The sequence below is a fragment of the Aspergillus japonicus genome, assembly GCF_003184785.1.
Source record: "Aspergillus japonicus CBS 114.51 unplaced genomic scaffold BO86scaffold_7, whole genome shotgun sequence".
NCBI classification, from domain to species: domain Eukaryota; kingdom Fungi; phylum Ascomycota; class Eurotiomycetes; order Eurotiales; family Aspergillaceae; genus Aspergillus; species Aspergillus japonicus.
Genome location: NW_020291644.1, coordinates 494,750 through 517,901, shown reverse-complemented (window position 1 = coordinate 517,901; position 23,152 = coordinate 494,750). Strand labels below are relative to the sequence as shown.

The following is a 23,152-nucleotide window of genomic DNA, read 5'->3' as shown; positions in this document are numbered from 1 at the left end:
CTGAAGCTACCCCGCGCTAAGGGTCGAGGAGTCAAGTGGAGTCAGTTAACTTATGGATTCAATTTAAGCTTCACGGGGGCTTTTTAGCTGTGCCTGACCTGTGAGCGAGCTGTGTCAAGTGTGTTGGCCCTAGAACTGCATCGCCCCTAGCCTAGAATCGAATGGTTTCTTTCCTGTGGACTCTCTCTGCATGACACATTCAGTCTATTACGCTTGTCTTCAGGCCGATTAATGACAGGGATTGGCATTCCTAGATGTGCTGAAGAGGTCTTCGTCGTAGAAAAAGATAGTTTGATGGAGACAGAATGACAACAAATATTTCATCGTCACTTTCCGGAGGAAGTTTGGGGGTTTGGGGAGGGGTTGGTGCATGACGAGAAAATGATTTAATAGCCTGAGGTTTTTGGGATCAGGGGCCTTCCACTAGGTTTCCTACATACATAGTAAAATCCTACATTCAGTAGAAGCAGGACCTTAGCATGGCTAATACTGAAATAATCCAGTATGTAGTGATGTGTTCATTATCTGGTCAAGATGGTTCTCCTCCGAATTGATCAGTAGTGATGATCGTATCAAAAAAACCCAGAAAATAAATAATGTCAACTGGCGGGACTGCCGTTGGCCAGAACTCTTCCTTCCCCTCCCCTCCTCTCAACCCGCCAAATCGCGGCTCCACAGCAACGTCAGAGCTGCACTTCTTCCCTTCCGCCTTTCACTTCCTCCAGTCTGCATTCACCATTCAACTTGTCGCATTTCCCTTGTCTTGTTATTCAACCTACCTACTTACCTATACACTACCTACGCTTCTCCCTTTCCCCCCCCCCCCCTATCTCTCTCTCTCTCCCTTCCCATCTTACTTCCGGTTCTTCGAAAAGAAAAAGCAGTCGCCCGTTCCTTTGTGGCTTGAATGGGTAAACTGAATCAGCTACTTAACTGATAGCTGCCTGCTTTCCATCCTCCCTCCGATTCAAAGAACAAAGTTGGTTCCTCGTTTTATTCCGCTTCTCTAATCTGCACCAACTAAGCTCAATCTTACCTTACTTCCCTATCCACTTCCTTCAGTGCTCATATTCTACGGAGTCTCTTCAACCATACCATAATCTTATCAGCTTCCTCATCTTTCCTCGCAACCTCTCGATCGTCTTTACTACACTACCTCCCACCCCCACCTTACTTTACCTTTCCCCCCTTTCACCAAGCTAAGAAAAATGCTATGGCAGCTGCCCCGCTAGAGACCTCTAGCACCCCGCCCGACACTACCCCAGCCGATACGACGCGTTCCTTTGGTGATTCCATGGAAGATAACGACCCTCAATCTACGCGAAAACGTCCCCGTCTTGACAGTGGAAGTGGAGCATGTGATTCCTGGTCCATTTCCAACGACACTTCCGTATCTCAAGGTCCCAACCACATCACCGATGCTCCTGCCATTTTGGGCGAGGAAGCTTCCCCGTCGTCTCGTTCGGCCAGTCGAGTGACCATTAACGTGAAGTCCCCGATTTCCGAAACCATGGCTTCTGCTCCTAGCGATTCGCCGACAAAACAGGCCGGTCCCAGCCAGCCAACTGCTCTTTCCGATGGGGCCGGTGTCGAAGCTCCCGCCGCAATATCCCTGTCGTCTTCGCCTGCGCAGAGTCCGGAAATCGAGGTGGCAGATCTGGAAGATATGGACCAGGATCCCAATACGTCGAGTTGGAAGCCGCTAGGGGAGGCACTGCGGGAACCGGCAACCCCGGAGCTTGTACAGCTTCACGACCATCTGTCTTTGATAGACACATTTCCGAAGCTTCGTCCGGGAACGGAGTCGCGCGAGAGCATGGAAGAAATCAGTGTTGCCCTGGAGAAAGGTACGGCTCTCGCCTAGGCGTAAGTGGGAAAGAAACACAAACTGAACTCGTCTGCAGGCTCGGACCTCGATACCACAATCTTCAACGCTGTGAAAACGTGGCTAGACGATGTGGTGAACAACCTCAATTCGTTAACATATGCAGTCTTGGTAGAGGACCGCGACGCTTGGGAAGAGGTACCAAGCATGATGAATGGCTTGTTACGCCGGATGTGAGTAGACCCTCCTATACTCGTGATTCCTCAGGACGGCCGAACACGACCTTAGATAGGCACTAATACCTGTGCAGTCAGGTGCTCGTACCGGAGCAAGGCGAGGCCCTGTGGGCTTGCTTGGAAGAATTCATCCTCAGCTATGCCCAGCTGGCCCTCCACATTGTTCGTCTCGATACCTTGCTTCTGGACCGGGCGGTCAAGGACCCGAATCTGCAGCCATCAGAACTGTTGTCCAAAGGTTATTTGCCGTCGCTAGGATGGATACTGCAGATCAATCTTATCCCTTTCTTCCGTGCTATGGAGAAATCCTTTGGCATTGAAGTCCCTAATATGATCACACGTATCAACGATAAACTCGCCTCGCCTCCATATGACATCGTTAAGCGACTGTCCGAGTTCGCGGCTTGCCTCACGAGCTTGGTAACTCAGTGGCCATACTTGTCACAGGCCTTGATCTTAGTCCTCGACATCGTGAATAACCTAGTAGAGTCGGGCGTCGAGCGACGCAAGTACGGTGTTGACGAAGAACTTCTCAATTCTCCCGTCTACAGCCGTACCCTCAAGGCGCTCTACCCCTTGGTTCGAGCTTTTGACGACAAGTATCAATTTCACATCACCAAGAAGTCTTCGTGGTTGTCCAGCGAAATCAGCGAACCAATGCTTCGCGCTGTCTCCCACACATATCTTAACTTCTGCCTTTGGAGCCGAGAATGGTCGGACCAGATTGCGGATGATCTCTCCATCCAGATTCCTGCTGACATCCCACCTGATATCTCACTTGAAGCTCGGGCTTTCGTTGTCTATTATGGTTGGAAATTCGCTGTGCTGAAGAAGCATATCATGGACGGGCGGATGGAACTCAGAGTGCACGGCATGGAGACGATGCAGCTCGATCTTGTCACTGTCTATCGGCAGTATATTCAGCCAAGCCCCGATGGTATCGATCACCCAGTTGTTCAATACCTGGTGGACTTCCTGAAGCGGAATCGTATGGTGGAATATATTGTTGGCATCGATTCGCACCCGCAGCTGATCAGCCGAAGTGGGAACGTCGTCGGATTTTTGGTGGTCACGTCCACGTATACCGACGCTGATACCGACACGATATGGAGGACGGTAACGGAGAGCCCGGATTCACGAGCGGTGTCCGAAATCTTGGGAATGTTGTCCAGAACTTTTCATATGCACGTATCTACGTCGCCTACATTGCTTTACCTTTGCTCTAAGCTGTTGGAACTCCCGTTGGCTCGCTTCGATGCGCGAATGATCGAATTCTGTGAACAGTTGCTCTACCATATGCGCGAGAAACACAGTGAACGGCATCGCCACGAGCTCCTAGGACATGTGGACGCTATTCCGCTACGTCTTTGTGTGCGCCTCATTCGGGAGAGCGCTGCTACTGACGAGCTGTCCGTGGACCACAAGGCCCAGCTCCAAAAGTTTGCGGCCCACCAACTCAGTGCTTTTATGGATATTGGTCTGAGTGAGTCCGACAAAATGGAAACCTACGAGCTTTGCGTCCAAGACTTAGCCGAGATGAACGAATTTACAGCTGGCAGTATTCAGGCCTTGAATGCTCTTCTCGCGAATAATGACACTCAAAGCGTCCGCAAGCTCGCCGAGGATTTCGATTTGACGCGCTTGGTGATAATCGAGCTTACGAAAGCAGTGGCCAACCAACAAATCGATATCGAAGATACTTTCTCTTGGAATGGGTTTCTTTCGCGCATACACCTACTGGCTCGCATCATCGATAGTGTCCCTGAGTTTATAACAGCAGATCTGAGCGATATCCTGTGGCGTGAGGTCATGATGTCAAAGTCGCTCGTGCAGCAGGGCAGACGAGTCCTCTGGGACAGGCTCTGTGCTCTAACACGATGTGCCGCACAAGCGAACCCTTTCATCGAGCGATGCCTCTCCGAGTATCTGCCAAAGCTTTCGCCTGATGAGGACTATTCGCCGGAGGTCCTTTACTTCGCAAAACATGCAGTCAACTATGAGATTCGCTTCCATCCTCCTCCAGTTGCTGGCGAGAATGAAGTCGTGACCATTCCAGGTATGGAGCGAATCTGGAACATGATTTTGACTGCACCACCTGGTACCATTGAAACAGACGCAACTAGCTACGCCATTGAAGTGTACCTTGATCATAGCGTGATCAATCGCTCCCCTCGCTCTGCAGTTGAAGCAACTCATATTGCGCTGGTCGATCGCTGCGTCGAACAGCTCAAAACAGCTGCTTCTAATCTGCGCCCTGCACTTGCACACAGTGACCGGCCCACGGGCACCGCATCTGAGTCTAGTGTCCACCCGGAAGAGCTAAGATTCAGTCGTTCCTTGCTTTTCCTGCGCCAATTCCTTCAGGGTTTGAGAAGCCGCCCTCAGTATAGCCCTCCTCAGAACTCAGCATCCCTCGATCTGCCAACTAAAGTCATCAATGGTGAATTGATCAATATTCGCTATCAAGCTTTCAACGGTGGTACCCAAACCAAGGTAAACTCATTGCAGATTGGGGATCTATCAACCGCTGCGGAGCTCGTTGAAACTCTAGTCCGTGTGACAGGTTTCAGCAAGCTGAACACTATATTTGGAGGCCAGCGGGTTGATCTTTCTGAGAAGCCCGACATCACCTTGCGGGATTTGAAGCTTGGAACTGGCCTCCTGATCGTTCGTCGGGATCCAGAAAGTCGAGAAGTAGCACTTACTGGACGACGCCAGTCTTTGACTTCGGTAGATTCTGAAGTGCTCAAGCATTTCGATGATCTCTATGATCTTCTGGGTATAGAGGAACATCTAGCACGAGAAGTAGGTGTTGTGTTCAAGATATAGCTAGCGTCGGCTCTGACTGAATTCTCGTCACAGATTTATGACTTCCTTACCGTGTTTCCGCCGCAGGAGAGAGTTTTACAGCTGGTGAAGTCCATTGAGAAGACTGAAGACGACATGTTTCCTATGGACAAACCCTACTACTTTTTATACTCGGTCCATGCGCTTTCTGTATGTCTTCGCGAGGAGGCTTTGGAGGTGAGGCGGGCAATCGTTCCTTGTTATTATCTGGACGCTACTAAATATGCTTCACAGTCATCCCCGAATCAAAGCTATGTGTCTCATAGCATCAAAGTCCTCATTTCCGCATTGACACGTCCTGCTATGTCCGTTGCTTTGGAAGAAAGTGCTACAAAGCTGATGTTTGCCACGCATCTCGTCGAATGCCTACTCTACGCTCTCTTAGTGCAACCGGCTCGTGTTTCTGATACACCATTGGATACACCATTGATCTCAGATCCATCAGCGTTATCCCGGAAACTTCTTGAGTGCATAGACGTTGCGCGAAGATTGCCATGCTTTCAAATTCCAGAACCTAGTGTCTTCAAGCTAATATGCCACTCCTTCGCCATCATCACTGAAGGTTCTGTACGTGACCTCAACTTCTGGAGCGCAGTCAAACAGTGCACAGGGTTCGACACGCTTCTGGTGTCGCTCTTGTTGGACGAACCTCGTCAGCCCATTCGGAAGGGCATTGCAGAGAATATAGCTGTTGTCTGTAGTCCTTCATCGCTGCTGAAGAAGCAGGCCAGGCCTGCACGCACAGAAAGTGAAGAGGCGAATGTCGCTTCAGACTTTGGGAATCCTATCCGTGTGGACATCTTAGCTACGATCTGGGATGCTTTCACCAAGGCCTTTCCGAAGACCCTGGATCATGCGCCTTACTCCCACGAGTTCTTCGAGGTTGCCTTCCTGGTTTTCCGCTCCGTCGCTGAAAAATCGCCGCAAGATTTGGTGTTCAGCCAGTATCTCAAGGACTGGAGTCAGATTATGCTACGTCATGAAACCGAAGAGTTTGTCGGTCGCGAGCTTGTGGACGACCTGATTTTGGGTTTCTGTCGCCTGCTGAAAACATGCCTCGATCTGGCGAACAACACGGAGACCGCGATAGACACTTTCGATCTTGCTGAGCAACTTTTCGACAAGTATCTCTTTCCTGACCTATCGTTGCCGTCAGATGACCCGATTGTCCCTCAGATCCCAGTCATGCACACACAAACCCGCCAGGAGTTGTATTCTATCCTTTGTCAGCTCAGCGAGATCGACAACAATTATGCTAAATTGGTGGATCGTCTCCTAGATGTCATCCCGCAGGATTACACCTACTCTCCTTCGTGGTGCTTCGATCGCTTCAAGCTGATTCGCTCGCCGGAGGGCTATGCAGGACTCAAGAACTTGTCCAATACTTGTTACTTGAACTCTCTCCTTACCCAATTGTTCATGAATGTGGGTTTCCGTGAATTCATGATGCAGCTCGAGCTCGAGGATCCAGAGACCTCACAGACCTTGCTTGATGAGACGAAGAAGTTGTTCGCATACATGCAAGAGACGTGGCAAAAGAGTGTCGACTCACAGGGATTCGTTGATACCATCCGCACTTACGACAACGAAGCGATCGATGTTACCGTTCAGATGGACGTCGACGAGTTTTACAACCTGTTATTTGATCGATGGGAGGCTCAAATCCCGGGCCAGGAAGAGAAAAAGAAATTCCGCTCGTTTTACGGCGGTCAGCTCGTGCAGCAGATAAAGTCCAAGGAATGTCCCCATATTTCCGAGCGTCTCGAGCCATTCTCAGCCATCCAGTGCGAGATCAAGGGCAAAGCAAGCCTTGAAGAGAGCTTGCAAGCCTACGTCGAGGGAGAAATTATGCAGGGTGATAACAAATACTCTTGTACATCCTGTGGTCGTCATGTCGACGCAGTCAAACGAGCTTGTCTGAAAGATGTACCTGACAACCTCATCTTTCATTTAAAGCGCTTTGACTTTGACATGGTGACAATGATGCGAAGCAAGATCAACGACGAGTTTAAATTCCCTGAGCGCATCGACATGAGTCCTTACAATGTCGAGTATCTTGCCGATCAGAGCACGGATATCAAAGAGGATATGTTCGAACTGGTAGGGGTTCTGGTACACAGCGGCACTGCCGAGTCTGGGCATTATTACTCTTTCATCCGTGAGCGGCCCACGGCCGACAACAGGGGGTCATGGGTCGAATTCAATGATTCAGACGTCACGCGGTTTGATCACGGCAAAATCCCAGATCAATGCTTTGGCGGCATCAATGACTCTCTTGGATCTTCTTCGATGGGTCAAATGCGGTTCAACAAGGCTTGGAACGCTTACATGCTTTTCTATCAACGCGTTTCGAGTATGGAATCAGCAAAATTGACATATAAGCCTACAAGACCCCATCATTCAGTACGGGTTCAATTGCCAATCCCTCTTGCAAATCACATCACCATGGAGAACGAACTATTTATACGGACATACTGTTTGTTGGATCCTTACCACTCGTTCTTTGTCCGGTTTATGCTCTCCTTGCTCCGTGACTCCGAGGACCCTAGGCGTGAGGAGAGGTTGAAATTGGACAGGCAGGTGATCACCATTGCTCTGGATACCTTCGAACAATTGTTATCCCGAACTAGAGAGCTTTCTCATCTCGATACATTTGTAGGTGAGATACTGAAAGTCATCGATGATAGTCCGCGAGCCGCTTTCAGGGTCATGCAATGGCTCGTGGAAAGGCCGTCGGCGGTCCGCAATCTGATCCTGAAGAGCCCTCATGTGGCTGTCCGGAACAGCACGGTAAGGGTAATTATCTGTGCACTCTCGAAACTCCAAGAAGCTCACCGAAGAGCCGACGATGGGAGCAAAGAAGAGGAGAGATGGTTGAATAGATATTTGGACGCCTTTGAATCATTGGTAAACACCCTGGACGATCTCTGGACCATGATTCATACGGTGGGCAGGTCCTGGGATGACTACTTCGAGCTCCTACTTCTTCTCGTCAGCTTTGGCGGTGACGAGGCTGGAATAGTCCTCAACAGCGGGTTTCTGCAGAAATGCCTGGAGCTCGTGTGGCTTGACCACGAGGACCTGAAGCGCCTTCGCCGCCATTATCTGGCATACTGTAAGCTGTTGGAGAAAGGCCGAAGGTTCTCGCATCGGAAGATGATGGATCTTCTGGCGGCGCTACTGGAACATGTTAACCTCACCGTGCCGCCAAATCCAGACGATCGACGGCGGATATTGTCAGACGGCAGGTACACTCTCACCATCACGGAGAGTGGTCTCGTGCGACCATTGGGGATGAAACAGGAATTACTGGTTCTTCAAAAGGTTCTCCAGCAGTACAGCAGTCCTCAGGCTTGCAGAAGAATAGTTGGTGTGTTTATTGATGCGGAGCCCGACGCAGGCCTTCTCGACCCCATCTGCAGAATGTTGGAAGAAGGGCTGAGGCTCTCCCCTGCAGAAACTTGTACTCCCTTCTTGGAGGCAACATTGGTTTTCTGCCGTCAGAGTCCCGACAAAGACCGGGTCGCTGGTTTGATTGAGTTTGTGTCGAAAGGGATTGAGACCATCAACAACAGCGGAGGGAAAGAACATCTCACCTTCTTCACGAGCGTCATGACCAGCAAAAATGAGCGTATCGGACTTGATGAGACTTGGTTTCTGAAACAACTCATTGACAATATTCCGGACTGGGCCCCTACATTGCTTATTTACCCTGAAAGGGCTGTGAGAAACATGACCCTGGAAGTTTTACGCCAGACCTTGTTCAGTGTTCAAGATGGGGTGGGTGAGAATTGGGAAACGCATCAGGCAGAGGTCGCCAAGCAGCTGGTGGCTGCAAGCCTTGAGAGACTTCACAAGCTGTGTCAGCATGCATCCAGCACTGGCGTTGACACTAAAAGTCTTGACTGCGTTCGGACGGTTATCGACCACTGCCTTACCACATACTTCGATCCTAGCGACGAGGACCAAGAAGAAGTCCGTCGCGCACATGGTGTGTCCAATCCCGCGGTATAAAATTGAATGACATTGCTGACGCTGACTGTCTAGAATCCATTGCATCATTAGAGGAGGTGTTAGCGGGCCTGCCTGAGGAGGTAGCTTCGGGTAAGTGGCCATTTTTCATTAGCCCTCCATGTCATCGTCTAACACTAGCACCGCTCAGAATCTGATGCATTGTCTGCAGAAGAATGGGAGGACAACTCCGTTATGGCAAGCGATTCCGAGATGGGACCGGTAGCCTCTCCCTGAGTCCCATGTCTCTCCGGCTTCCAAAGAATTTGATGTACCACATATGAGAGACGAATTTACGGTCAACCTTCTTTTGTGTGCTTGTTGTGCTCTTTGCATCTACGGCGTTCCCTTCCAGCTGAGCTTGGCTCAATTAGACACGGGGCGTTTTCTCGTTTTCTCGTTTTTTAAACTGTTCTGGCTAATGCTGCTTCGATGGCTGGATGGTTGGGTGGGAGAGGGTGTTTCTGCTGCTGTCCATGGTCTGTGTCTGCTTTAGCCGGTTTTCAATAGTGCTTTTGCTCTTCACTCCTTCTGTGTTGTGTGTTGTTCGAGAGTAAGATGGCTCTGCTTTACTCCGTGTGATGATTCTTGTAGGGGTTGTCTGTTCGCTATCTACCTGATCATCGAACGCAATGACAGTTTGATGACCATGAATTTGCGCAAGTCTTTCACGCGTAGGTACTGCAGGTTGTATTCTGAGCATACGTGCCCTACGTGTAAAAGAAGTGGAGTTTCTCGGAGGCAGAAGCATGCGGACAGTGTCGCAATACGTATCAGAGATGGCATGGTTAAGATCCCATGCACCTATCACAGAACCCTAGATTTAGATAGTAAGAGTTGTCTTCTAGACAAAATCGAACCATCATCATCAACTCGTAACTTTCTTGTCACCTCTCTGACTCCACTAGTGATTGCAAGAATTATTTTTTTTTCTTCTTTCTAAACTATCCAGCTAGGCGCCAGCACCTATGCAAGAAACATCCAGTTCTGCAGATAAAGGAGGGGAGGGGAAGAGAGGGAGGACTCGCTATAATAGACTCAGCCGGGGGGAGAAAGGGCTATGGTGAACACGATTGAAGAGAGCGGAAGATAGAAAGAAGAACAGGGAACAAAGACCATCACCATTACCATTACCAAAGGCTAATGGAGCGGGAAGAGGAGGGAGGGGGAACCGGATACGTATGAGCCTACACATCCTCAAACTCCTCGTCGTCCTCATCCTCGTCGGACTCCTCCTTTTTGATGTCGGGCTCGACCTTGACTTTCTTTGCGGCGGGACCAACACCACCGCCGCCGCCGCCGTCATCCGTGGCCGGCGAGGCGACGGAGGTCTGGGTGGCGCTGGCGAAGCTCGAATCCGTGTCGAGCTCGCGTTTGATTCCTGCTGTTGTGGTGGTGGTGGTGGAAGACTTGGGCGCGCTGGTGGGGCCGACGCTACCAGCACCACCGGCACCACCGGCAACGGCGGGCGAGGCGGCGCTGGTGGTCTCGCTGGCGGAGACGCCGCCGACGTCTTCGAACTCCTCGTCGAATTCATCGTCGTCCTCGTCGTCATCGTCTTCCTCGCTGCTGGCGTCCTGCTGGGCCTGCAGGGCCTTCTCGCGCTCCATCTCGGCGTAGTAGGCGGCGACCTTATCGTCCAGGCCGTCGACGTCGGGCTTGCGGTCCTCGTCCTCGTCCTTGATGATGGGTTTGCTGTCGCCGTCCTCGTTCTCGGCCTTGACGAGCGGCAGGTTACCGGCGGCGGTGGAGACGGTGGAGTGGGTGTGCCAGACGGGGAGGGCGTTCTGCTTCTCGACGGCGGCCTTGCGGGCGGCCTCGGCGGCCTGCTCGGCGGCGCTCTTCTCCTCGCTGGAGGTCAGCGAGATCTCGAGGGCGGTGGCGTCGGTCTTGGTGTTGCCGCGGACGGACTCCGGGCCGTTCTTGGAGGGGACGACGACGGAGGCCCGCGTGGGGTTGGTCTGCTGGTTGCGGACGACGTCGACCTTGTGGTCCCAGGCGGTGTCGAAGTCGTTGGGCGGCACCTCGACCGAGTCGATCTGCTTCAGCAGCTTCAGCATCGGGTCCAGCTGGTTCATCAGCTTGCTGTTCTTCTCGTGGCCCGTCCGGTCGATCCCCTCCGTCCCCTTCACGTCCTCCGTCCGCTCCAGGATCGCCCCGCAGTTCTGGCACTCGAACCCCTCCTCCGAGTACAGGCTCAGCACGTCCAGCTCCGTCCACTCCGCCCCGCACCGCAGGCACACGTACTCCTTGCGCTCCTCGCTGGGCGTGTACTGCGCCTTGATCGTCGACGTTAGCTTCGACACCTTGTACTTGATCGCGTCCACCACCGGGTGCAGCGGGATGTAGTAGTATTCCCGGTTGACGGGGCGGGTCGAGCCGTCGCGGATTTCGGCGCGCGTGCTCCTGCATGGGGTTTGATTGGGGTTAGCGGGTTGAGATTTCCCAGTCGGTGGGGTGGGAGAAATGGGATGTTGTGTGCGCTATAGAACTGGTAGACATACACCGAGATCAGCCGGTCCTCACGCAACTTGGCGCATAACTTGCGGAGGTCTTTCTGTTGCATGCCGAGCAGGAAGGCGAGGTCTTCTGCGTGGAGACTTTTTTTTTCCCTCACAGATTCGTGATCAGTCCTTGTTAAATTTGGCATGAGAGTGAGCTTGGTGCTGCATACACTGAGTGGATGAAGAGCGCATCCACCACGAGGATGTGGCGGGTCTCGTAGAAGGCGCGGACCACGCTTCGGATGAGCGTGTTGGCGAGATCCATCGTGTGAGCGTTTGGCGTGACGGAGGGAGGCTCTGTTCAGGTGAATTTGCAGGGATGGAAGGCCGTCGATCGAGTGTTGGGATGTGGTGGGGATTGGCGCAAAGTGCTGAGGGAGGGAGGGAGGGTATCCGGGCTTAGGCGCGGGTTCGAAGGGTGAGTTGGAGCGAGATGGACATGCTTCTCTTTTTTTGTCGGGGAGATGTAGACTCGAGGGTTAAAAGATAGAGAGTGGAGGAGAATGGGCGCCGGAGGAGTAGATACACCACCAAAGGAAGAAAGAAAAGACAGTGGGTGGTGAGGTGGAAATGGAGTCAAAGAAAGCGGAGGAAGGATGCTAAGGAAGAATGCTAGATCCTATGCCTGAGGCACCAACTGGCTAGCCTTCCTCCGGATCAATCAAGACTAAGACTGGCTGGGCCCAAGAAATCCCCCTCCGGAGCGCAAGAAAAGCCCGCCATGATAATTTCCTCTCCATCGCCAATGCAACAACTACTCCTCCTCCTCCACCACCACCTCCGCCCCCGCCATTCTACACTCGGGCTTTTTCCCAAATCCCCGAGTCTTTCCTGTCGTCCTCGCTCCCCCGCCGCGCTTCAACGCTTCATCCCCATCCCCAAACCCCCCAGCAGCCAGCAACAAGTCCGCTTCGAAAGTCGCAGATATCGCAATCACGTCCAAGAGTTCCAACAATGGACAATCACGAAGGAAGATCTACACAGGGATCCGGTGACGCTCGCGAAAATCGTAAAAAAAGGAATCTGGGCCGTTCGGAGTGGAGGTATGTTCTTCTTTCTTGTTCGGAGAAATCCTTGTGGGGGAGGGGGATCGCGGCCGCGAACCTTTTGTCGAGCTGACACTTTCATCCACCCAAGCCAGTCGGCAAACGATAGATAAACGCGCTCGCAACGAAGAGGAGCAGGAGGTCAAGCGCCAGAAACTCGAGAATGGCGAGGAGGTGCAGGCGCCCGTCTACGCGACGCAATTCTCCCAGGAGGATATCGAGAATGAGCAACGGCGGCCGAAGAAGAAGGTTGCGGTGTTGATGGGATATTCCGGCACGGGGTACAAGGGCATGCAACTGTAAGGATTCACGCCGTGGAATCAGGGGAAAATCTCTCGAAAGGGAGGAACTACCAGCTAATGCGCTTTCGTTTCGCCAAAAGGAGCACCACCGAAAAGACCATCGAGGGCGAACTGTTCACGGCCCTGGTCGCCGCGGGCGCCATCTCCAAGGCCAACGCCACGGATCCGAAGAAGTCGTCGCTGGTGCGCTGCGCGCGCACCGACAAGGGCGTGCACGCCGCCGGCAACATCGTGTCGCTGAAGCTGATCGTCGAGGACCCGGACATCATCCAGAAGATCAACGAGAAGCTGAGCCCGCAGATCCGCGTCTGGGACATCCTCGTCACCAACAAGTCGTTCAGCAGCTACCAGCTGTGCGACTCGCGCATCTACGAGTACCTGATCCCCACGCACTGCTTCCTGCCGCCCCACCCGGGCACCTTCCTGGGCAAGCAGCTGGTCGAGTTCGCCGAGCAAGAGAACGACATGGAGGGCTACCGCGCGCGCCAGGAGGAAGTCGCCGGGTTCTGGGAGGAAACCGACGAGACGATCATCCGGCCGATCCTCGAGAACACGCCCGAGGAGATCCGCAAGCTCGTCGAGCAAGCCCTGCACATGAACGATGACCAAGACCCGGAACAACCGCCCCCTGCCCAAGACCAACCGCCCACCGAGCCCTCGGGCGAACCCACCCCACCAACACCCGAAGACGAAGCCCGCCGCCAACAGATCATCAGCGCGGTCAAGACCATCAAACAAGCCTACCTGAAAGCCAAGCGGGCGTATCGGATCTCGCCCACCCGGCTCGCGCGCGTCCAGGCGGCGCTGTCGCAGTACGTCGGCACGAACAACTTCTGGAACTACACGATCCAGAAGACGCACAAGGACCCGTCCTCGAAGCGGCACATCAAATCCTTCAACGTCTCGGCCTCGTCCCCGCTCCTCATCAACGGCACCGAGTGGCTCAGCCTCAAGGTCCACGGCCAGAGCTTCATGATGCACCAGATCCGCAAGATGGTCGCCCTGGCCGCCATGGCCGTGCGCGCCGGCGCCGACCCCGCCCGCCTCATCCCGGCCTCCTACGGCCCCACCAAGATCGCCATCCCCAAGGCCCCCGGCCTGGGCCTGCTCCTCGAGCGGCCCGTCTTCGACGTCTACAACAAGAAGGCCGTCGAGACCAGCAAGCAGCCCATCAACTTCGACAACTACAAGGCCACCATCGACGAGTTCAAGCAGCGCGAGATCTACGACCGCATCTTCCGCGAGGAGGAGGAGACCAATGCGTATGTTTTTGCCTTGCCCTTGCCCTTGCCCTACCTTGCCTGAAACCTTCCCCCGAAACAATAGTGGGAACTTCCACAGCTAACCTGCAGCAACACAGATTCTCCGCTTTCTTCGGCCACCTCGATCACTACTCCTCCAAGGAATTCCTCTACGTCACCTCCGGCGGGATCCCCGCCGCCAAGATCACGCCCGTCCCCGGCGCCGTCGAGGAGGGCACGGCCACGGATGCGAATGCGCTGAAGCAATCGCAGAAGGACGCCCTGGCGCAGATCGAGGATGAGTCCGAGGATGAGGAGGGGGCGACTAAGGCGAATATCGATCAGAGTGGTTGATTTGGGTGTCTTACCCCCCCCTTGCTTGGGGCTTGAAGGATCTGGGGAGTAAAATGTAGATGCTTGCTAAAGACCATAAAGAATGAATGAAATATTAGATATAAATATATGTTTGGTGTGTGTGTGTGTGTGTGTGTGCTTGTTGACTTGGGTTCTGGAGTTGGTGGTCTGTACAGAACGTAATTGATGCCCGGAGCCCATTCTACAGTACTATCATAGAGCGCAGAACTACTGTACAGTACATATAACAAACACCGTGGAATCGCGCATCGGACATATCACCCAGGCATGAGCAACTTCTTCTCTACAGGTTTTACAGAGGGAACAAAAACACAACAACCACACTCAAGAGAACAATATATTACCGCATTATGATACATGAAAAGATCAAGATCCATTATGAACTTGTGAAGGAAAGACGCTATGTATCAAGTACGGCACCGCAACATCAAAAGAAACAAAAACTACAACGCTGAATGCACAAGGAGATTTTCAGAGGGGCAAAGGCTATTCAACAAGAAGCAGAAAATGCAGCAGCGCAGGCTTTGGACTCCGACACCAGGACGAGAGAAAAAAACAAGAAGAACGACAATGAATAAACAAGCAGATTTGAAGGGGACAGATCGCGAGAATACACAACAAAAATGCAGAAGGTACAAGCTGAGCAGCGCAACTGCCACTGCTCCGACCACTCACTCACGCACGCGTCTAGAACATCAAGGACCGGGTCTTCTGTCGTCGAGCATCCGCACCGCGAACGTCCGGCTGAGATTGAGTGTGCTTGTGTCGAGGTTTGGAGGCCGAGGTCGGCGCCGGCGCCGTCGGCATCGGAATGGATGAGGTGGGTTTGGCAGGAGGCGGGGGAGGAATTTGGCTGAGGCGATGTTCGACCGCAGAAGGAACAGGAAGAGCAGGAGCAGTGGGCACGGCAGGAGTGGAAGCAGCAGGGGCAGCAGCGGTGGACTCCCGTTTCACTTTCATACTCCGCTCTCGCTTAAGGACCATCTCGGTCCAGAGCTTGGCTTGGCTGCTTCCTGAAGATCCTTTGCCCACCGCATCGGCCAGGACCTTCATCCATCCGTCCTTGTCGGCCGCGCTGTCGGCATAGAAATCAATCACTTCGCCGTTGCCGAAGCGGATACGGAACCCTTCCTCCACGAACATATAACCTTCCTCTTCCTCAGCAAACGCAGACTTGCGACGGCCACCACCCCGGGTGGTGGTCTCTTTCTGCATCAGCGAAGATCGGTCATCAATCAACTTGACTGCCTTTGAAAGGTTGATCGTGGCACGTGGTTGACGCGTGGTCTCGTGGTAGGCGGTCAATTTGGATCCCTGAAGCTTGAAGAAGCGACGGCGCCAGTACTATACGTGCCATCGACATCAGCAAAAGCCATAACGGGTGAGTGTCAACAGGGAACTTACCGGGCAGTCGCCACCCTGCTGTGACAAAAATCCCTCGTAACTACGAGCAGAGACGCTCTCCGCCTCACGCATTTCCCGAATGCAGGCGTTCATGCTCTTGGGCATATCCTCCTCCTTGGCACCCTTAGGCTTGGGGACAAACAACAGCTGGAGCTCCAGCTTGCCAATCTTGTAAGGAGGTCTTCGCTGAGAAGTCGTACTCGTCGTACTCTTCTTGCTCTTAACACTGCTCGGCTGCTCTTCAACTGCCCATTCATTGAAGCACGCGATATCAACATTGTAAGGCCGGCCATATGCGTGTTTCTCATGGTCACTGAGAGAGACATATGCGCGCGCAAAACTGCCATCTCTGGCAACCAAGGTCCTCAATCGTTCCCACACAGGGGCATTGATATCTTTGGCTTTGCTTTGCTGGGTGGCAAGTTGCTGCTTCATCTCAAGTTCCTTGCGCTTGCGCGGAGAAGCAAACACACGGCTAAACGTGGAAGTCTTGGTGCGACTAGGCGAGGCAGTAGGGGCAGGCTCCTGAACTCGGAACTTCTCCTCATCCACCTTCATTTGCAAGGTCAGCTGGAACTCAAGGTCCTGTTGGACAATGAGCTCGAACTCCTGGCCGATGGGCGCTGTCTTGCCTAGTTCCAACCAAGAGGTGGTGACGCAATGCAGGCCGTTGTCCAAAGTAAGAGCAAAGTACGATCTCTCACCTATAGTCTGGTTAGCGGCGAATGGACCACAGAACTGATCGCAGTTCCAAACACTTACCTCGTGGCAGAGGCAGATCGAGGTATTTCATGCCAATAACCTTGACAAAAAGACGGCCCCGCTCTTCACCCTCCTCAAGAGCGCCATTGAGAGCAGGCTCCGCCTCCTCGATCGTGGTTGACGGCTCCTGGACGCTGCTTTGCTGGCCTGGGAGCGGTGGGACCGGGCCAGACGCAGTCTTCTTTCGAACTACTCCACTGGCCGTTCTCATACTCGCCCGGCGAGTCTGACCGTTCCAGGGTACGGTAGTCCAAGTCTGCTGGCTGGCCTTACGCGGCGTGGGAGCAGCGCGTGTAGCTCGAGACTCAGCTGGATCTTCTCCTGGAGTCGGCACAGTGTCATCTTCGGTGCTGCTGCTCGCAATGATAACCTTGGTATTGTGCCGCATAAGATAACCTCTCTGTTTGGGGCGATTGTCATTAGTCCACTGTCTCAAACACAAGGACTGGGGGGCTGGTCCATGCTTGGGTGCTTCCTGGCCGTGGAGACGCAGTTGGGAGAGGGAATGTTCAAACGCCACCTTTTGAGATTCAATGACCCTGTCGAATTCTTTGTCCAGTCCAAATCCAAGACTCTCTTCTTCCTGGATGCTGAACGGAATATCCAGCTTCACAAGACTACTCTGTCGTTGATTCTCCTGCACGGGTGGAGGTAGGGATGGCACAGCATCGCCGGGTGCTGATTCCTGGGATTCGTTGGATTCCTGTTTGGTAAGATATGGCATCGGCGGTGGCACCTGTCCGCTCACTTTCCGGCGAGTGGCTGCCATCTGTTCCATATCGGCTGGGGTCAGAGAGGGACGCGTCTTGAGGCGAGTTCCTGGTGCTTTGACGGTTGCAATCGGATCCGGTACACTCTCATCTGGCGAGACCTCGCGATCGCTCTGCTCGTCAGCCACAGGGTGTCGGACAACAGAATCAGGGGTGGAGGGCTCCGATAATTGATTCTGGCTATCCGGTGTCGATGGGCGCTGGAGTGACTCCCGCATGGCGGCCATCTTATCAGCAGACCTTTCACTGATGGTAGACAATTGAGACTCATCGAGTGATTCGTCCACTGATTCATCATTCAGCTCATTAACGGGCTCATCAGCTGGAGCGTCGACAGCAACATTGACCGGCGTCTCTTGCGTCTGCACGGTAGCAAGTGGGGTGGATTGCCTATCCTCAAAGACTTGCGTGTCATCCTCCTCCAGCACGGACATCTCTTCGGGAGGTTGGCTGGAGTAACGACTTTCGTCATCATCCACCTTATCCTTCAAGCTTTGCGAAGAGGATTGCTCCGAATTGGCGTTTTCATAGTATTCTGGAATGTCATAAAGAGAATCATCGTGCTCTTCAGGCTTGATGATCACACTGCTGGTCTCATCGTCATCGTCATCGTCATAGTCGTGGCTATCATCATGGTCGTGCTCCATAGAAGGAATCGGGACGTCCGGGTCATAATCGAAGTAATGGTTGGGACTCGACTCCGCCTGAGAAGCATCCTCAAAGGAGTCATCCAGGAAGCTTTCGCTCTTACGCAGATCTCGGAGAATCGAATCCCTCGAGATGCGCGGAGGGGTGTAAACATCTGCGTCCTCCTCCGCTGCAGTATCTGTTTCCTGGGTGGGTGGGGCATCCATGACCGCAATCTGCTCCTGTGGCTCCTCAGGAAGAGCCTTGGGTGTCTCTGGGCCATCCAGTTCGATTTCCTCAGTGATCGGCTCCTTCTTCTCGATCATCATCAGACGTAGCCTCTCTTCCAGGGACATATGGCCGTGGTTCCGTTCCGTGATGTCAGATTTGCTATACGATGCGGGTGCTGGTGGAGAAGGCAGAACGCGCTGATTTCCACTTCCAAGCTCAAAAGCGGCCGTCATCTTCCCCGGCGATCCACGCTGGGGGAATTGAGGCCGGTTAGAAGGAGGGAGAGGCGGAAGGGGACGGCGATCAACATTTGAATCCATTGACTCGACCCGGGCATGCTGCACGGGATGCTCTTGCTGGGAGGACGGGCGGGGAATGGGGCTATGGTCTTCGTCATCCTCGATGAACTGACCCTCTTCCTCTTCGACCATTTCGTCATTCGCAGTTTCGGGGCTCATATAGCGCCAGTCCTCCGGCAGAACCACTGGTGTTTTCTCGAGGTCTTCCAGGGATGCGTCGAAGCTGTCGTCGCGTTCGAGTGAGGATTCCCGATCGAAGCTGATATCGTTCTCATTTTCCTCGGAGTCATAGCTGCCTTCACGAGAGTCGGAGGCGACGGAGGATGGATCCGGGGTTGTCATTTCATATTCATTCACTTGAGGAGGAGCCGCATCGAATTTTACGCTCTTGGCATGTCGACTACCGTCGATGTCCGACCAGATCTCGTTCTCGGGGTCGAAAGCAGCGTCCTTAACACCGAATCGACTAGCCCGGGACAGCGACGATTTTGCCGGGGCAACCTGATCCTTGCTCGGGGAAGGGGGGCGTGGGCCGATCGGGTTGGAGTCCTGGGGGTCGGGCTGCTGTGCTGGTGGTGCGTTCTGCGCTTGCCTCTGGGATGACCGGTTGAGGGCCAAAGGTCTCTGCGGAACATAGACTTGCGTGGGGTCATACTCTGCATTGTGGTCGCGGAACATGTTGTTATTCTTGACCCTCGAGGCGCGCTTCAGGTTTTCCAAAGACGGTCGCTTCGAGGGAGTATACGTTGAGACATCAGGATCATAGAGGTTCTGGTTTTCTGCGCTTCTATGGAAGGGGGATCCTGATTCCCGGCCCTGCCAGAAAAGACGCGGTGAAGCTGGAGCCTCATAGGGCGACGCATCGTGGGTTTTCATCATCTGCTGTTGCTTGGTCAGCCCAGCGCGCCCATCACCAGCTCGTGGGAATGACGCACCTTAGTAGTTTGGTTCCAGCTGGGGGAGTTTCGTCGTTGAGCCACTGGGCTCACTTCAGATAGCGGACTTTGCCCGGGATTGCTGGTCATCTTGGTGGGAACCCACAATCAGAGGCGTAAGGATGGAATGCAGCAGGAACGAGGCGTCGGGAGGGGAAAACAACGCTGGCAGCTGAATCAGCAACTGTCGATGCAACAGCACATCTCGCAATGTAAGGTCGCTGCAACGAGGTTTCATCCCTTGCGGGATGAAGAACGCGCTCAGAGCTGGAGCGGCCCACGATTGGGGACTGGGGAAAACACACACGCGGAGAGAGAGAGAGAGAGAGACGCGCTGATAAGCCGAACGAACACAAGCAGAAACGGCCAGTCAATCCAGGAATGAAGGAGAACGATGGCGTCGCGATTACTTCAAAAAGGCGTCTGCACAACACATGGGGAAATGGGGGAAATGGAGGAACAGAGGAATGAATAAGGTTGCGTCACCAAATGCAGCCAATTCGTCAAGTGTCTGTCTTGTCGCGATGCGCGATCAAACGAAGGAAGTAAAAAGACGGAAGTATACTGTAAAATGTAACCTGTACCCTGTACTGTACCTTAACAATCAACAAGCCAAGGCTGATGTGATGCGATAAGAGAAAGAGAAACACAGGCCAATCCACCAACGAGCCAACGAGAGGCAGACCGAAAGAAAGGCAGTGAATACTTGGTTGCTTGCTCGCTGGATGAAAGTAGAAGCAAGAAGAAAGAAGAAGAGGAGAAAAATCAAAACACAACAATTGTAATCAGAAGAGGAGGAGGAGGAAGAAGAACGTGTTTTGCCCGATAAATAAGTAGGCACGGGGCAGCAGTTGAGATCCCGATCGATTTGCTTGATTGATTGACAGGGTGATCCGTACAGTATGGACCGAGTACTCAAATGATAACCTGGAAAGTTGGACGGGCAAAGAGTGGAAAAGCGGATGCAATGACTGCAGGGAGGGATGTTGACGTCTGGTACGTCTGATTTAGTGACGGCAGTTTCTATGGCAACTCCACAATTGAGCCGTGAGCCTTGGTTTGCCTTGCTGGGAGAGTGGAAGAGTGGATGAAGAGTGGATGAGAGTTTCAGCTTTTCAGCTGAGGGACTCGACCAGGCAAAAAAGCAACTACGTAGTTGGACACCTTGCAGCCTGCCGGCCTGACGGCCTGGGGCACCCGGGCACCACCTGTCACGATTGCGCTAGTCCCAGTTCAGTCGTAGCGCTCGGATCATTGACTTGGTCCAAGCGCCTGCCCGATTCGGCCGGAGCCTGCTGAATCTTCTCCGCCACTCACTCGCTCACCTCTCAACTCGGCCTGCCGCATCGATTCGTCTTGCAGCTTCGGGAGAATTCAACCGACTCTTGCTCTTCACCTTTCCCCTTTTCCTCTCTCTTTCTCCCTTGCCTTTCCTCTCCTCCCTTCCTCTTGCGTCTCCTCAATCCCCTCCCCCCCCCTCTCTTCCCTCAAGATGAATCGTCTTGGCCGTTCATCTCTGCCACTCCGGCCCAGAGTATGTCTGCTCTGTCAAACCCGAACGACCGTCCCCTCCATTACCTCCACCCTCTCGCCCTCAATCGGATGGCAGGCCATCCGCGGCATCGGACACAGATCAGAACGACGTGGAAAGAAGAGTCGCCATGCCCTGTCCTCAGACGTGTCTCGAACCTCGCTAGCTCCTCGCCCGTCGCGGGAGAGAAAGGGACCCTGGGGCGGCACGAACATCACCAGGGTGCCCGAGGAGCTGTCATCTCGGTCGCGGACGAGGGACGACCGGGGGCTCAGCCGGGGCGACAGCCGAGGGGACAGAGACCCCAGGAAGGATGGCGGTAAGGACAAGGGCAGCAAACCTGAGAGCCCGCTATACAAGGCCTTGAAGATGCAGACCGCATTGGCGCCGGTGTCCTACTCCCAGCGCACCAAGATCAAGGACAGAATCGCCGAAATCACCAGCTTCGATCATTTCCCGCTCATGTCGGTCGTCCACCACTCGATCTCCTCCCAGGCGCTCCCCGGGCTCACGGATCTCATGCCCACCCCGATCCAGCGCGTTGCCATCCCCGAACTCCTCAAGGATCCGCTCCCGCCACTGGGCGCGCCGCCGAGCAGCGACCCCAAATACGCACAGTACCTCCTGGCCGCGGAGACCGGGTCCGGCAAGACCCTGGCGTACCTGATCCCGCTGCTGGACAACTTCAAGCGCCTGGAGGCGGCGGAGGCAGCCCACGAGAAGAAGGAGGAGGAAGCCAAGCAGCGCGAACAGGCGCGGGAGCTGAAGACGAAGAACCGGGCGTTCGACATCGCGCCCGAGGAGCCGCCGCTCTCGAACGCGGCGCGGCCGCGCATGGTGATCCTGGTGCCGACCTCCGAGCTGGCGTTCCAGGTGGGCGACAAGCTCAAGGCCTTCGCGCACACGGTCAAGTTCCGGTCCGCGGTGCTGGCGTCGAACCTGACGCCGCGGCGGATCAAGAACGGCCTCTTCAACGAGAAGGGGGTCGACATCATCGTGACGACGCCGCACCTGCTCGCCTCGATCGCGCAGAAGGAGCCGTACGTGCTGAGCCGCGTCAACTACATGGTGCTCGACGAGGCCGACAGTCTGATGGACAAGTCCTTCTCGCCCATCCTCAACGAGATCATCAGCAAGGCCACCCCCTCCCTCCACAAGCTCGTCCTCTGCTCCGCCACCATCCCGCGCGGCATGGACGCCACCCTGCGCAAGCGCTGGCCCGACATCCAGCGCCTGACCACCCCGAGCCTGCACGCCATCCCGCGCCGCGTCCAGCTCGGCGTGATCGACGTCCAGAAACCCCCCTACAACGGCAACCGCTCGCTCGCCTGCGCCGACATCATCTGGTCCATCGGCAAGGCCGGCGACTCCGGCGGCGACGACCTGGGCCCCGGCCAGGCCCGCTCGCAGGACAAGCGCATCCTGGTGTTCGTCAACCGCCGCGAGGACGCCACCGAGGTCGCGGCGTTCCTGAAGAGCAAGGGCATCAGCGCCAAGGCCTTCACCCGCGACGTCACCGACCGCAAGGAGCGCGAGATCCTGGCCCCCTTCACCGACGCCGCCCCGCCCATGACCGCCGCCCAGGTCCTGGAGGCCCTGGAGGCCGAGAAGAAGCGCCGCCGCGAGGACCGCTCCATCCCCTTCGTCAACGCCGGTGGGGATCTGCACGCCGCCTCGCCGCCCGAGAAGCGCCTCGAGAACGTCCAGGTTCTGGTGTCGACGGACATCGCCTCGCGCGGCGTCGACACCCTCGCCGTCAAGACCGTCGTGCTCTACGACGTGCCCCGCACCACCATCGACTTCATCCACCGCCTGGGCCGTCTCGGCCGCATGGGCAAGCGCGGCCGCGCCGTCGTGCTGGTCGGCAAGAACGACCGCAAGGACGTCGTCAAGGAGGTCCGCGAGGCCATGTTCCGGGGCCAGGCCTTGATTTAAGCCCCCCTAAACCTCCCTCTATTGTATAATCTCTTTCATCTACTTCTGGGCCTTACGACTACTCCGGCGTTTCTTGTTTCTCAAAAGGTGGACTCTTCAAAAGCAAAAATGGGACGCAGGCAAATAATCTCTCTCGGCATGGAAACGTTTCATCGACATCATACACTACTACTACTACTAGATCTGGACTTTTCCTTTTGCAAATGGAGGGGTTGGGGAGTAAGATATGTATTATTACCCTGTATGTATAGTTTCTCATAGATTTCTACTC

General features: G+C 54.3%; 5 protein-coding genes across 5 annotated transcripts; 3 read left to right on the top strand and 2 right to left on the bottom strand.

Annotated features, from left to right (window-relative positions):
- The first annotated feature begins 863 nt into the window (after positions 1-863).
- On the top strand, positions 864-9,558 carry BO86DRAFT_454018 (putative ubiquitin C-terminal hydrolase). The gene is made up of 7 exons (XM_025677031.1): positions 864-1,847; positions 1,905-2,058; positions 2,136-4,866; positions 4,924-5,085; positions 5,143-8,899; positions 8,956-9,012; positions 9,092-9,558. Exons 1-7 carry the CDS (start codon positions 1,214-1,216, stop codon positions 9,154-9,156), a joined length of 7,560 nt encoding a protein of 2,519 aa, XP_025530917.1. The 5' UTR covers positions 864-1,213; the 3' UTR covers positions 9,157-9,558.
- A 263-nt stretch (positions 9,559-9,821) lies between these two features.
- BO86DRAFT_446034 (putative transcription factor TFIIE complex alpha subunit) lies at positions 9,822-11,967 on the bottom strand. The gene is made up of 3 exons (XM_025676489.1): positions 11,594-11,967; positions 11,424-11,519; positions 9,822-11,325 (listed from the first exon to the last, which is right to left on the bottom strand). Exons 1-3 carry the CDS (start codon positions 11,686-11,688, stop codon positions 10,107-10,109), a joined length of 1,410 nt encoding a protein of 469 aa, XP_025530916.1. The 5' UTR covers positions 11,689-11,967; the 3' UTR covers positions 9,822-10,106.
- Positions 11,968-12,377: 410 nt separating this feature from the next.
- On the top strand, positions 12,378-14,366 carry BO86DRAFT_376626 (pseudouridine synthase PUS2; the record flags this gene model as incomplete). The annotated part of the gene is made up of 4 exons (XM_025670545.1): positions 12,378-12,466; positions 12,565-12,768; positions 12,852-14,033; positions 14,132-14,366. 4 exons carry the CDS (start codon positions 12,378-12,380, stop codon positions 14,364-14,366), a joined length of 1,710 nt encoding a protein of 569 aa, XP_025530915.1.
- A 344-nt stretch (positions 14,367-14,710) lies between these two features.
- Positions 14,711-19,762, bottom strand: bud4 (putative GTP binding protein (Bud4)). Its single transcript, XM_025666844.1, has 5 exons — positions 19,416-19,762; positions 17,074-19,359; positions 16,554-16,953; positions 15,792-16,495; positions 14,711-15,731 (listed from the first exon to the last, which is right to left on the bottom strand). Exons 1-5 carry the CDS (start codon positions 19,503-19,505, stop codon positions 15,075-15,077), a joined length of 4,137 nt encoding a protein of 1,378 aa, XP_025530914.1. The 5' UTR covers positions 19,506-19,762; the 3' UTR covers positions 14,711-15,074.
- Positions 19,763-20,747: 985 nt separating this feature from the next.
- Positions 20,748-23,138, top strand: mrh4 (ATP-dependent RNA helicase MRH4). The gene has a single exon (XM_025669641.1). It carries the CDS (start codon positions 20,908-20,910, stop codon positions 22,879-22,881), a length of 1,974 nt encoding a protein of 657 aa, XP_025530913.1. The 5' UTR covers positions 20,748-20,907; the 3' UTR covers positions 22,882-23,138.
- Positions 23,139-23,152: the final 14 nt, after the last annotated feature.

Bases quoted from the DNA above. Each gene is read 5' to 3' on its own strand.
- mrh4 (XM_025669641.1), top strand. From the start codon at position 20,908: ATGAATCGTCTTGGCCGTTCATCTCTGCCACTCCGGCCCAGAGTATGT.
- BO86DRAFT_446034 (XM_025676489.1), bottom strand. From the start codon at position 11,688: ATGGATCTCGCCAACACGCTCATCCGAAGCGTGGTCCGCGCCTTCTAC. The intron at 11,520-11,593 runs GTATGCAGCACC...GGAAAAAAAAAG, and splicing joins GCGCTCTTCATCCACTCAGT to TCTCCACGCAGAAGACCTCG. The intron at 11,326-11,423 runs GTATGTCTACCA...AACCCCATGCAG, and splicing joins GAGGACCGGCTGATCTCGGT to GAGCACGCGCGCCGAAATCC.
- BO86DRAFT_454018 (XM_025677031.1), top strand. From the start codon at position 1,214: ATGGCAGCTGCCCCGCTAGAGACCTCTAGCACCCCGCCCGACACTACC. The intron at 2,059-2,135 runs GTGAGTAGACCC...ATACCTGTGCAG, and splicing joins AATGGCTTGTTACGCCGGAT to TCAGGTGCTCGTACCGGAGC. The intron at 4,867-4,923 runs GTAGGTGTTGTG...TTCTCGTCACAG, and splicing joins AGGAACATCTAGCACGAGAA to ATTTATGACTTCCTTACCGT.
- bud4 (XM_025666844.1), bottom strand. From the start codon at position 19,505: ATGACCAGCAATCCCGGGCAAAGTCCGCTATCTGAAGTGAGCCCAGTG. The intron at 19,360-19,415 runs GTGCGTCATTCC...AAGCAACAGCAG, and splicing joins GCTGGAACCAAACTACTAAG to ATGATGAAAACCCACGATGC. The intron at 16,496-16,553 runs GTAAGTGTTTGG...ACCAGACTATAG, and splicing joins CGATCTGCCTCTGCCACGAG to GTGAGAGATCGTACTTTGCT.